The sequence below is a fragment of the Panulirus ornatus genome, chromosome 39 (assembly GCF_036320965.1).
Source record: "Panulirus ornatus isolate Po-2019 chromosome 39, ASM3632096v1, whole genome shotgun sequence".
Taxonomy (NCBI): domain Eukaryota; kingdom Metazoa; phylum Arthropoda; class Malacostraca; order Decapoda; family Palinuridae; genus Panulirus; species Panulirus ornatus.
The window spans coordinates 8,290,522-8,305,030 of NC_092262.1; the positions used below are offsets into that span (position 1 = coordinate 8,290,522).

The 14,509-nt window shown below is 40.5% G+C and overlaps 1 protein-coding gene across 1 annotated transcript in view; it reads left to right on the plus strand.

The window, feature by feature from the left end:
- trx (histone lysine N-methyltransferase trithorax) overlaps positions 1-14,509 on the plus strand; it is a 111,844-nt gene that overhangs the window by 10,317 nt on the left and 87,018 nt on the right. The window contains exons 2-3 of the mRNA XM_071684987.1: positions 941-1,975; positions 14,281-14,461. Of these exons, the coding sequence (XP_071541088.1) occupies positions 941-1,975; positions 14,281-14,461 (1,216 nt within the window). The remainder of the gene's footprint in view (positions 1-940; positions 1,976-14,280; positions 14,462-14,509) is intronic.

The window sequence follows — 14,509 nt, forward strand, 5'->3', positions numbered from 1 at the left end:
ATGACACTTTGGACCACGGAACCAACAGCAACCAACTTCGGAGAAGAGTAAAGACAATTCTTACTTCCTGTACTACTCCAGCTCCCAATCCTGAAGCATTAGTATCTCTAAACACCACAGATACTCAGGAAACAGTACTCAAAAATTAGCAACAAATCAGCCACATCCCGAGACACATGAAAAATTACACTGTCCTCCCGAAAACAAGTAACACTTGCTTTCAACCCATCACAACTATTGAAATTCAAAACTGTCATGCCCAGAAAGAACTCCCCTTTAATTGGCCTTCTATATAAGACTCTGTAGTACCTAATCCAGGCACTTCTAGATATCTTCACCTTTTGGTTCTAAAGCAAAATACCAGACATCTGGAAACTTGCCAACTCAGAACCCATCTTTTTAATCCTCTGTGTCTGCCTTGTATTACTGGTCTTTATCTCAAAATGAGAGATAATGTGATTTAAAAGTAGATTTGACCTTGTAAGATCCATACACAAACTACTACACCACTGATGTCAAAGATGAAAATGAGTGTCTATGTCTCCACATGTGTTTTGATTTTTTTTTCCATACATGTGGATGGAGTTATTATTATTTTGATTTTATTAAGTTGTAATTACTGCCCACTGCCTCTACCCAGAATTTAACCTTGAAAGTATGGAATTGTTGCTTAGACAGATTTAGTTATGCTGATGGAGGAGTAGCATTTAGCATTGAGAAAAGGCACCTTAACTTTGGCAGAGTAGAAAGTGGCTGCACAAAGGCTACAAATTATCAGCGGCAGATGCATGAATATAGTTGTTTAACTCTTAAGGACTTGCTTGGGATTGTAGAGTATTGATTGTAGCCACCTTAGCATTTATGTACATGAGTTCCCATGATTTTACTCTGTGAATATTAACTAAGATATTTTGAATTATACATTTTCTTTACTTTTCAGGATGAAGATGGCTTTGAGGGATTTTCATCTCTTGTTCCGGAGCCCAGAGAGGTCAGAAATACAGGAAAGAAAGTGTTTGAGTCGCCAAGGCAGAGGGGAGGGAAGAAGTCATCACAGAAAGTGGAGGATACATGTGCAGCCTTGGAGGGTTCGGGATTAGTGACTCGGAGGAGAACGAGTGTTGTGGAAATGGCAGTGAAAAACTTACGAGAGAATGTGGAAAAAAAGAAAGATATACCAGAATGTGAGGAAAGAACTGGTAAACAAGTGGAGTCTGTGGAATCAGTTTGCGACAGCAGAACAATAGCTGCAACTTCGCAGACATCCTTGACAGTAGGAAGTGATAAGTGCTTAGATGAAACAAAGACATCTGTGGTTGGAGCCTCAAGCCATGTGACTCGAAAGCAGACTAATCATAGGTTAAGTAGACCACCAACTGTCAAAACTGCCTTAGCAAAGAAATTGTTAGCAAAGGCAAAAAAGAAAGCACCATCTCTTCCTGTGGTTGGAGAAAAAAGTCCTAAACGGTTTATTCTACCTACTATGAGTGTGAGATCGTCAAGAATTATTAAACCAAATAAGAGATTATTTGCTGATATTACAGAAATGTGCTCTACAAGCAGTTCACTTGAGGCTCAGGGGAGTACTGAGGCAGGAGAGGATAGCTTAGGTGTTTCAAGCAAGAGACTTGTTAAGTTGACTCGTAAAGGTCGTGGTTCACACACACAGTTCCTGTCACTACCTCGTTCACGTACACAGAGCAAGAACTCTTTATCTGGAACAGAAGGTGTTGGGCGTGACCGTATGCGTCGAACTATTTCCTTATATACTGAGTCCATTACAGGTCCCAGTAAAGGACAAGTTGGGAGGCCACCCAAGCGCTTGTTGCGTCGCTTGGAGACCCCCCAAGAAGATGTTGAGGCAGAGGTTCCGCACTCACCACAGAGATGTGATCCTAAAGAATCAAGAGTTAAAGAAAAAATTGAAAAATTATTGCGCTCTCCATGGGATGACAGATTAAAGCAGACTGGAAAGGTATGTACTAAACTTAGTATTTTAGTAGTTTCCTTTCGCCCTGAGAAATAGTGGTAGACTACTATTGAATATATATTACATTATTTTTCCCTCTAATATCTAGATAGATAGATGAATAGATATATGAATATGAAATATGTTTTTTATATTTGGTGTGTGGTTTCTTTGCTATTTTGAATGATATATGCTGTGATATTGTACTCTTTTGATGTGTTATTTGTTCATCAGATAAGTTTGCTAATGATTAAATTTTGGTATTTTTATGCTGGAATTCTTAGCAGTCATTGCATACTGAATGAGTTTATGGCAAGGAGACGTACTGTTATTGGAAGTAACAATAGGATTGATGTGTTTTAAACTGGTTACATTATTATTTAAACATGATATGATTAAGTGGTAGAGGATGTGTGGATCAGGTGTTTGCTTTGAAGAATGTATGTGAGAAATACTTAGAAAAGCAAATGGATTTGTATGTAGCATTTATGGATCTGGAGAAGGCATATGATAGAGTTGATAGAAATGCTTTGTGGAAGGTACTAAGAATATATGGTGTGGGAGGCAAGTTGTTAGAAGTAGTGAAAAGTTTTTATCGAGGATGTAAGGCATGTGTATGTGTAGGAAGAGAGGAAAGTGATTGGTTCTCAGTGAATGTAGGTTTGCGGCAGGGGTGTGTGATGTCTCCATGGTTGTTTAATTTGTTGGGGATGAGAGAGCTTGGGAAGTGAGTCAGTTGTTGTTCGCTGATGATACAGCGCTGGTGGCTGATTCATGTGAGAAACTGCAGAAGCTGGTGACTGAGTTTGGTAAAGTGTGTGAAAGAAGAAAGTTAAAAGCAAATGTGAATAAGGGCAAGGTTATTAGGTACAGTAGGGTTGAGGGTCAAGTCAATTGGGAGATAAGTTTGAATGGAGAAAAACTGGAGGAAGTAAAGTGTTTTAGATATCTGGGAGTGGATCTGGCAGCGGATGGAACCATGGAAGCGGAAGTGAATCATAGGGTGGGGGAGGGGGCGAAAATCCTGGAAGCCTTGCAGAACGTGTGGAAGTCGAGAACATTATCTCGGAAAGCAAAAATGGATATGTTTGAAGGAATAGTGGTTCCAACAATGTTGTATGGTTGTGAGGCATGGCCTATGGATAGAGTTGTGTGCAGGAGGGTGGATGTGCTGGAAATGAGATGTGTGAGGACAATATGTGGTGTGAGGTGGTTTGATCGAGTAAGTAATGTAAGGGTAAGAGAGATGTGTGGAAATAAGAAGAGCATGGTTGAGAGAGCAGAAGAGGGTGTTTTGAAATGGTTTGGGCACATGGAGAGAATGAGTGAGGAAAGATTGACCAAGAGGATATATGTGTTGGAGGTGGAGGGAACGAGAAGTGGGAAAGATGGAGTGAAAAAGATTTTGAGTGATCGGGGCCTGAAAATGCAGGAGGGTGAAAGGAGGGCAAGGAATAGAGTGAATTGGATCGATGTGGTATACCGGGGTCGAAGTGCTGTCAATGGATTGACTAAGGGCATGTGAAGCGTCTGGGGTAAACCATGGAAAGTTGTGTGGGGCCTGGATGTGGAAAGGGAGCTGTGGTTTCGGGCATTATTGCATGACAGCTAGAGACTGAGTGTGAACGAATGGGGCCTTTGTTGTCTTTTCCTAGTGCTACCTCGCACACATGAGGGGGGAGGGGGATGTTATTCCATGTGTGGGGAGGTGGTGATGGGAATGAATAAAGGCAGACAGTGTGAATTGTGTGCATGTGTTTATATGTATATGTCTGTGTGTGTATATATATGTGTACATTGAGATGTATGGGTGTGTATATTTGCGTGTGTGGACGTGTATGTATATACATGTGTATGGGGGTGGGTTGGGCCATTTCTTTCGTCTGTTCCCTTGCGCTACCTCGCAAACGCGGGAGACAGCGACAAAGTAAAATGATAAGAAAAAATAATGATATTCAAAATTGTTTAGTTTGTATTTAGCTTGTTTCTTTTTTTTTTTAGATTGTTTCATTCAGTACTGGTACATTGAATATTGTAAAATCTGAGCTTCTAAACTTCTCAAATGGAATAGTACTGTAGATATTTTTTTGTAAGCTGAGATGGCATGGGCAACTGAGGCCCTAACCTTGGTAAGCCAGTCGTTGTTGGAGACTGAAACCAACCCCATAATTGGAAAACTGGAAAATATTGCGTCCTAGAATCTCACATGAAGTAGCTTAGGTAAACACGTTCAGGAAAGGCAGCCATTTGGATTGTGTGATCAGTTCTCTCCTTGTTGGGAAATATCAGAACCAAGTGAAAAAAAGATATGCTATAAATCTTTTCGCAAAGAATGTTGAGCTACTTTGTGAAATCACCATTTCAGTCACTGCACTTTGTTCTCAGCTTAATATGGTAAAGATAGGTATGGATGCTTTACCAAAACAGGAAAATCCATGCCATCATGGAGGTTGATTAAGTAAATACAATATTAGTACTACCACAATGGAGAAAGTAGGAAGAAGTAAATAATGAGCTGTCTGTGACACAGTGGGGAACACTTATGTGTCAGAACCCCAGAGGAGTGTGTGAAATATTCAGCTGTAGGCACTCAGTACATGCAAGAGACACATATCGTGGAAAAAGCATGAGGTCCAGATGATAAGTTGACATTCCTGTAGGAAATGAAAGTTGAGTAGTGGACCTGAAAAAGTCACAGCTGTAAGCAAGCAAAAGCAAATTTGTCAAATGAACTGGAAAGCATAGACTTTTGCTAAAACTCTTTAGAAATCACATGAAATCTGGGAAAGAGAGGACAAAAGCTGTGTATGACAAAGAAAAGAAATACTTACATATGAATGCAAAATGCACATCAAAACTGTAAGTTTCATTGGCCCAATAGAAAAAAAAGAGAGCACAGGTATGGACGATAACTGGAGTTAAGTGAAATAACAAAAATGTAATATGAATTAGTGTTCGGTGATCCAAAAGTCACCAGAACATTTATGGCACATAGGGCCATTTTGTAAACCCAAAAAAGGGCTTTTTGAGAGTGGGAAGTACTGCTACATGTAGTTTCTTTGGAAATGCGATGCCACTCGTTAGGAATTCCTGTTTTGAGAACATTTGAATCATGGACCAGTGGGAAAGAGTGTCAAGAGGAAGCAGAGTGAGATTGTGGTCATCATCTCATTCCATCTATCTGTGTATCTTTCTGTGTCTCTTACATCCATTCCCTTTGGGAAACCCTGCAAGGGGGTGGTCTCAGCAAAAGAGTCTCCATAACTGGTGAACTCCAGTGCCACTTATTAGCCTTTATTGCTTCACCTTTAACAGGCCCTTGGTGGGGAACAACTCTAGCAGTGTTTTCAGAGGTTCCTACAATGTTCCTACAGACTCCTACTGAGTGTGTTCCATAATGACATATTTTCTCTACTAGTTATTTTTATGTAATGTACTATCACCGTACATATTTATGAAAACAAGTCTTCAGATATAGGGTGTTTTGTTCGAGGTGGTGTGTGAAGTGAGAGGGTCAGGGAGAATGTTTTGGTAAACAGAGAAGAGGTAGTGAAAGCTTTGCGGAAGATGAATGCCGGCAAGGCAGTGGGTTTGGATGGTGTTGCAGTGGAATTTATTAAAAAAGGGATGACTGTGTTGTTGACTGGTTATTGAGGATTTTCACTGTATGTATGGCTCATGGTGAGGTGCCTGAGGATTGGCGGAATGCATGCATAGTGCCATTGTACAAAGGCAAAGGGGATAAAGGTGAGTGTTCATATTACAGAGGTATAAGTTTGTTGAGTATTCCTGGGAAATTATGTGGGAGGATATTGATTGAGAGGTTAAAGGCATGTACAGAGCATCAGACTGGGGAAGAGCAGCGTGGTTTCAGAAGAGGTAGAGGATGTGTGGATTAGGTGCTTGCTTTGAAGAATGTATGTGAGAAATACCTAGAAAAATGGATGGATTTGTATGTAGCATTTATTGATCTGGAGAAGGCATATGATAGGGTTGATAGAGATGCTTTGTGAAAGGTAAGTTGCAAGAAGCAGTGAAAAGTTTTTATCAAGGATGTAAGGCATATGTACAAGTAGGAAGAGAGGAAAGTGAATGGTTCCCAATGGATGTTGGTTTGCGGCAGGGGTGCATGATGCTTCCATGGCTGTTTAATTTGTTTATGGATGAGGTTTTTAGAGAGGTGAATGCAAGAGTTTTGGAGAGAGGGGCAAGTATGCAGTGTGTTGTGGATGAGAGGGCTTGGGAAGCGAGTCAGTTGTTGTTCGCTGATGATACAACGCTGGTGGCTGATTCGGTTGAGAAACTGCAGAAGTTAGTGACTGAGTTTGGTAAAGTGTGTAAAAGAAGAAAGCTGAGAGTAAATGTGAATAAGAGCAAGGTTATTAGGTTTAGTAGGGTTGTGGGACAAGTAAATTGAGAGGTAAGTTTGAATGGAGAAAGACTGGATGAAATGAAGTGTTTTAGATATGTGGGAGTGGATTTAGCAGCAGATTGAACCATGGAAGCAGAAGTGAGTCAATTGATGGGGGAGGGGGCAAAGGTTCTGTGAGTGTTGAAGAATGTGTGGAAGTCGAGAAAATTATCTTGTAGAGCAAAAATGGGTATGTTTGAAGGAATAGTGATTCCAGCAATATCATATGGTTGCGAAGCATGGGCTATAGATAGGATTGTGTAGAGGAGGGTGGATGTGTTGGAAAAGAAATGTTTAAGGACAGTATGTGGTGTGAGGTGGTTTGATCGAATAAGTAATGAAAGGGTAAGAGAGATGTGTTTTAATAAAAAGAGTGTGGTTGAGAGAGCAGAAGAGGGTCACATGAAGAGAATGAGTGAGGAAAGATTGACAAAGAGGTTATATGTGTCAGAGGTGGAGGGAAACAAGAAGTGGGAGACCAAATTGGAGGTGGAAGGATGGAGTGAGGAGGATTTTGAGCAATCAGGGCCTGAACATACAGGAGGGTGAAAGGCGTGGAAGAAATAGAGTGAATTGGAATGATGTGGTATACCAGGGTGGACGTGCTGTCAATGGATTGAACCAGGGCATGTGAAGCGTTTGGGGTAAACCATGGAAAGTTTTGTGGGGCCTGAATGTGGAAAGGGAGCTGTGGTTAGGGTGCATTGCACATGACAGTTAGAGACTGAGTGTAAATGAATGTGGCCTTTGTTGTCTTTTCCTGGCGCTACCTCGCGCGTGCGGGGAAAGGGGGGTGCCATTTCATGTGTGGCGGGGTGGCGATGTGAATGGATGAAGGCAGCAAGTATGTATATGTACATGTGTATATATATATTTTTTTTTCATACTATTCGCCATTTCCCGCGTTAGCGAGGTAGCATTAAGAACAGAGGACTGAGCCTTTTAGGGAATATCCTCACTTGTCTCCCCCCCCTTCTTTATTCCTTCTTTTGGAAAATTAAAAACGAGAGGGGAGGATTTCCAGACCCCCGCTCCCTTCCCTTTTAGTCGCCTTCTACAACATACAGAGAACACGTGGGAAGTATTCTTTCTCCCCTATTGCCAGGGATAGTGTGTGTGTATATATATATATATATATATATATATATATATATATATCTTTTCTTTTTCTTTTCTTTCAAACTATTCGCCATTTCCCGCATTAGCGAGGTAGCGTTAAGAACAGAGGACTGGGCCTTTGAGGGAATACCCTCACCTGGCCCAATTCTCTGTTCCTTCTTTTGGAAAATTAAAAAAAAACGAGAGGGGAGGATTTCCAGCCCCCCGCTCCCTCCCCTTTTAGTCGCCTTCTACGACACGCAGGGAATACGTGGGAAGTATTCTTTCTCCCCTATCCCCAGGGAAATATATATATATATATATATATATTTTTTTTTTTTTTTTTTTTTTTTTTTTTATACTTTGTCGCTGTCTCCCGCGTTTGCGAGGTAGCGCAAGGAAACAGACGAAAGAAATGGCCCAACCCCCCCCCATACACATGTACATACACATGTCCACACACGCAAATATACATACCTACACACCTTTCCATGGTTTACCCCAGACGCTTCACATGCCCTGATTCACTCCACTGACAGCACGTCAACCCCTGTATACCACATCGCTCCAATTCACTCTATTCCTTGCCCTCCTTACACCCTCCTGCATGTTCAGGCCCCGATCACACAAAATCTTTTTCACTCCATCTTTCCACCTCCAATTTGGTCTCCCTCTTCTCCTCGTTCCCTCCACCTCCGACACATATATCCTCTTGGTCAATCTTTCCTCACTCATTCTCTCCATGTGACCAAACCATTTCAAAACACCCTCTTCTGCTCTCTCAACCACGCTCTTTTTATTTCCACACATCTCTCTTACCCTTACGTTACTTACTCGATCAAACCACCTCACACCACACATTGTCCTCAAACATCTCATTTCCAGCACATCCATCCTCCTGCGCACAACTCTATCCATAGCCCACGCCTCGCAACCATACAACATTGTTGGAACCACTATTCCTTCAAACATACCCATTTTTGCTTTCCGAGATACTGTTCTCGACTTCCACACATTTTTCAAGGCTCCCAAAATTTTCGCCCCCTCCCCCACCCTATGATCCACTTCCGCTTCCATGGTTCCATCCGCTGACAGATCCACTCCCAGATATCTAAAACACCTCACTTCCTCCAGTTTTTCTCCATTCAAACTCACCTCCCAATTGACTTGACCCTCAACCCTACTGTACCTAATAACCTTGCTCTTATTCACATTTACTCTTAACTTTCTTCTTCCACACACTTTACCAAACTCAGTCACCAGCTTCTGCAGTTTCTCACATGAATCAGCCACCAGCGCTGTATCATCAGCGAACAACAACTGACTCACTTCCCAAGCTCTCTCATCCCCAACAGACTTCATACTTGCCCCTCTTTCCAGGACTCTTGCATTTACCTCCCTAACAACCCCTTCCATAAACAAATTAAACAACCATGGAGACATCACACACCCCTGCCGCAAACCTACATTCACTGAGAACCAATCACTTTCCTCTCTTCCTACACGTACACATGCCTTACATCCTCGATAAAAACTTTTCACTGCTTCTAACAACTTGCCTCCCACACCATATATTCTTAATACCTTCCACAGAGCATCTCTATCAACTCTATCATATGCCTTCTCCAGATCCATAAATGCTACATACAAATCCATTTGCTTTTCTAAGTATTTCTCACATACATTCTTCAAAGCAAACACCTGATCCACACATCCTCTACCACTTCTGAAACCGCACTGCTCTTCCCCAATCTGATGCTCTGTACATGCCTTCACCCTCTCAATCAATACCCTCCCATATAATTTACCAGGAATACTCAACAAACTTATACCTCTGTAATTTGAGCATTCACTCTTATCCCCTTTGCCTTTGTACAATGGCACTATGCACGCATTCCGCCAATCCTCAGGCACCTCACCATGAGTCATACATACATTAAATAACCTTACCAACCAGTCAACAATACAGTCACCCCCTTTTTTAATAAATTCCACTGCAATACCATCCAAACCTGCTGCCTTGCCGGCTTTCATCTTCCGCAAAGCTTTTACTACCTCTTCTCTGTTTACCAAATCATTTTCCCTAACCCTCTCACTTTGCACACCACCTCGACCAAAACACCCTATATCTGCCACTCTGTCATCAGACACATTCAACAAACCTTCAAAATACTCATTCCATCTCCTTCTCACATCACCACTACTTGTTATCACCTCCCCATTTACGCCCTTCACTGAAGTTCCCATTTGCTCCCTTGTCTTACGCACCCTATTTACCTCCTTCCAGAACATCTTTTTATTCTCCCTAAAATTTACTGATAGTCTCTCACCCCAACTCTCATTTGCCCTTTTTTTCACCTCTTGCACCTTTCTCTTGACCTCCTGTCTCTTTCTTTTATACTTCTCCCACTCAATTGCATTTTTTCCCTGCAAAAATCGTCCAAATGCCTCTCTCTTCTCTTTCACTAATACTCTTACTTCTTCATCCCACCACTCACTACCCTTTCTAAACAGCCCACCTCCCACTCTTATATATATATATATATATATATATATATATATATATATATATATATATATATATTTTTTTTTTTTTTTTTTTTTTTCATACTATTCGCCATTTCCCGCGATAGCGAGGTAGCGTTAAGAACAGAGGACTGGGCCTTTGAGGGAATATCCTCACCTGGCCCTCTTCTCTGTTCCTTCTTTTTAAAAAAAAAAAAAAAAAAAAAAAAAAAAATATATATATATATATATATATATATATATATTATCCCTGGGGTTAGGGGATTAAGAATACTTCCCATGTATTCCCTGCGTGTCGTAGAAGGCGACTAAAAGGGGAGGGAGCGGGGGGCTGGAAATCCTCCCCTCTCGTTTTTTTTTTTAATTTTCCAAGGGAAGGAACAGAGGGGGCCAGATGAGGATATTCCAAAAAAGGCCCAGTCCTCTGTTCTTGGCGCTACCTCACTAATGCGGGAAATGGCAAATGGCTTGAAAGAAAGAAAGATATATATATATATATGGCTGTGTATGTGTATGTATGTATACGTTGAAATGAAATGTATAGGTTTGTATATGTGCGTGTGTGGGCATTTATGTATATACATTACCAGTATTATTAGTGATGAGCTGTCTGGAAACAGTGATTACTAACAAGAGATTGATTAGCTTAGCAGACCTATGTGGACTATGAATGGAGGAACTTCTTTTGTAATGCAATGCAAAGGTTTTCCTTTATAAAATGATTATTTTGTTTACAATGATAGGAAGATTATCATACTTATTTCGAGTAAACATATTTATTTTTGTTCGTATTCTAATCGCTATAATTATGAAGCAACATCAGGTATTAAGTTTATGATTACAGATTCTTAGAATGGTATAAAGTAATTTCCTCAGTAACATTAAAGAAAAGGCTAGAAAGACTTCATAAGACAAATTTGTCCTTTGCCTCTAAGCCTGCCAAAATTTAAATTGCATTTCTCATGTGAATTTTCTTTCGAAGGCACTTGACATGAGGATTAAGGATAAATAGCCTAAATGGCTTCTTCTTGAATGACAGTTTCCCTGTGTTATATACAGCAGATTTCATCATCATGCTTCAAACTTTTGTAAGGGTTATGCTGAACATACACATTTTGAATTCTTATTGTAAGACTGATAGCTTATGTAATCGTTGTGAGATAGTAGACACGATTCCATCTTGTCTTAAATGCTTAGCATGGAATTATTGTCATGTAAACAAGTTCACCACCACTGCCATCTGTTTTATGAGGATTCCAGCCATTCCCTATGGCAAATGTTGAAATTTTCTGAGATGAGTACATCAACTTAAGATTGAGAGGATATCATGGTCTTATGGTTGAAAATTTTGTAAAGTAAGGTAAGGTCATATCAGACAGGTTTTGCTGGGCTCCAGCTTCAGATAGCTTGACTGAATAGGAGGTCATCAGAGACATATGGTAATGGACCAAGTCATGGAGGTAGGGCTAAGCCTCAGAAATCAACTTAAAATGTTTGCATCTCATGTGAGGCAAAATCATTGTTGACACAATTCAGATCGATAATTTTCTAGATTAGGATACTCTTTTTCAGTTAATGTAAGGTATATAGAAAATATATAAGGAACCTTTACAGTATTCATTGATTTTTAGGAGAGATAAAAGCAAAATAGAAATTAGAATTGCTTAGGTTTCATATTCTAGGGCACAGACACGAGAGCTGCTTCACTTATTATGTAAGTAGATTTTATAGCCTCTTCTTTTAACTTCAGCTCAGTCTGGGTCAAGGTTGCTATTTGGCTTTTCTGAGCAGTCAAGTGGTTTCAGGCCACAGCTTGTTAACCTTGTGTATCTTCTACAACCCAGTAATCAAATTCACTGTATATTCTCACCCATTAGTCTCTTGAATTTCATGTACTCCTTTATATTTCTGATACAAGTAGGTTTTGGGTTAAATAGCTTCATTCTCAAGAAGTTCACACTGAATCCTCTTTCTGTATTTATGGCACTTGTTAATGGTTTTAAGATGGTCATTCTTTGTCATGCCAATAGGGTATGACATTTGTGTATATTGGGAATTGACCTCTCAAAGATTTTTCATGTTCAAATTTTAACATCTGTCTTCCATGTCCAGTCCATTTTGCAGTAATCATTGGCTGTGGACCACACCTATACTGAATTATTGAATACAAAAGCAGCTTTGGCTATATTTTTTACCTTATTTTTGATGCTGAGTTGTGGAATGAGACACAGGTCTTGAAAATTGATGTAAGATGAGGGAAGATGAAAGGCATGTACGGGTTGGAGTGAATTGTGATAATTTGGTATACTTGGGTTGAACCAGTGTATGTAAAGCATCTAGGATAACATGTAAAGTTCTGTAAGGGCCTGGTTGTGGATAGGGGTCTTTAGTTTTGGTGCATTACACATGATATCTAGCGAACGGATGTGAGTGGATGTGGCCTTTCTCCGACTGTTCCTGGCACTGCCTTGCTAACGTGGGAAATAGTGATCAAGTATGGCAAAAATATTCTCCTGGGTATCCTTCTTAAATCTGATCTCTCCATATGTTTAGGCTGTTAAAGTGCTTTCTGTATGTTCATCACATTTATTCTCAATTTTCTCCTTTCACATGCTCTCCCACACTATAACCATGCCTTTTTTTCACATTTACTCTCAACTTTCTGCTGTCACTTACACTCCCAGAGTGTGACTCCAACTTTTGCAGTTTCTCAGTTGAATCTGTCATATAAGTGCTGTGTCAGCAGCAACTAACAACTGTGTCATTTCCCAGGCTCCCAACTCTAACATACTCGCTCCTCAATCCAAGGCCCTTGCATTCACCTCCCTCACTATCCCATCCATAAGCAAATAAAACAAATCATACACCCCTGTACTAAACCCACCTTTATTTCCTCTCCTCCTACTTGCACATTTGCCTCTCGATAAGAATCCCATGCTGTTTCTTGCATATTTTCTCTCTCACCATATACTCGTAAGAGCCTTCACAGATCATCTCTATCAGCTCTGTTGTGTACTTACTCCAGATCCATATATGTTATGTCCTTTCATCTTATGCCATTGAACTTAAATTATTTGTGTCCCCTTAGTCACATCGACAATTTGCAGGATATTCTCTCTTAATTATATGTTACTTTTTATTTATTTTGCTTTGTCGCTGTCTCCCGCGTTTGCGAGGTAGCGCAAGGAAACAGACGAAAGAAATGGCCCAACCCACCCCCATACACATGTATATACACACATGTCCACACACACAAATATACATACCTATACATCTCAATGTACACATATATATATATATATATATATATATATATATATATATATATATATATATATATATATATATATATATACACACACAGACACATACATATATACCCATGCACACAATTCACGCTGTCTGCCTTTATTCATTACCATCGCCACCTCGCCACACATGGAATACCATACCCCTCCCCCCTCATGTGTGCGGGGTAGCGCTAGGAAAAGACAGCAAAGGCCTCATTCGTTCACACTCAGTCTCTAGCTGTCATGCAATAATGCCCGAAACCACAGCTCCCTTTCCACATCCAGGCTCCACACAGCTTTCCATGGTTTACCCCAGACGCTTCACATGCTTCGATTCAATCCACTGACAGCACGTCAACCCCGGTATACCACATCGATCCAATTCACTCTATTCCTTGCCCGCCTTTCACCCTCCTGCATGTTCAGGCCCCGATCACTCAAAATCTTTTTCACTCCATCTTTCCACCTCCAATTTGGTCTCCCACTTCTCCTCGTTCCCTCCACCTCCGACACATATATCCTCTTGGTCAATCTTTCCTCACTCATTCTCTCCATGTGCCCAAGCCATTTCAAAACACCCTCTTCTGCTCTCTCAACCACGCTCTTTTTATTTCCACACATCTCTCTTACCCTTACATTACATACTCGATCAAACCAAATTATATGTATACCTTTTAATTTTTTTCCTACTAATCTGTTAGTTTCTGATGTCATCCACTATTACAGTCAGCCTCAGAAAGACCTAGTGGTCTGTTGCTATTTGAATTCCTATGTATTCCTCTTTCCTTCCTCGTGCCATGCCTTGATATTTTTTTTTTTGTCATCTTGTTGGGAAGCTTTCTTTATAAGCAGGCCACCCAGGCAACTTTTTTACTTGATTAACCCTCATTATCTTGTCTGAAAATGAAAACTGATGGTCTTAGTGTTATTTTTAACATAGGCAAGGGAGGCTGAAAATGAACTGATGTTAACTATTTCTCACACAGGTCGGGAAGGCTGAAGATGAACTGATGCCAGCTCCTGCCACTAACACCTCTCCTGCACTCTCAGCTTCTGTCATCTCGCGTAATATTTTGAGAAAAGCACGTCTTAACCTCAACAAAACAACCCTCCAGAAGATCCGTAACCCAGCATCCCTTCAGAGACTTATTCCACAGTGTGATGAAGGTTAGTCATATTGAGTTGTGTCTGTAATTTGAAATTACTGTCAAAGCT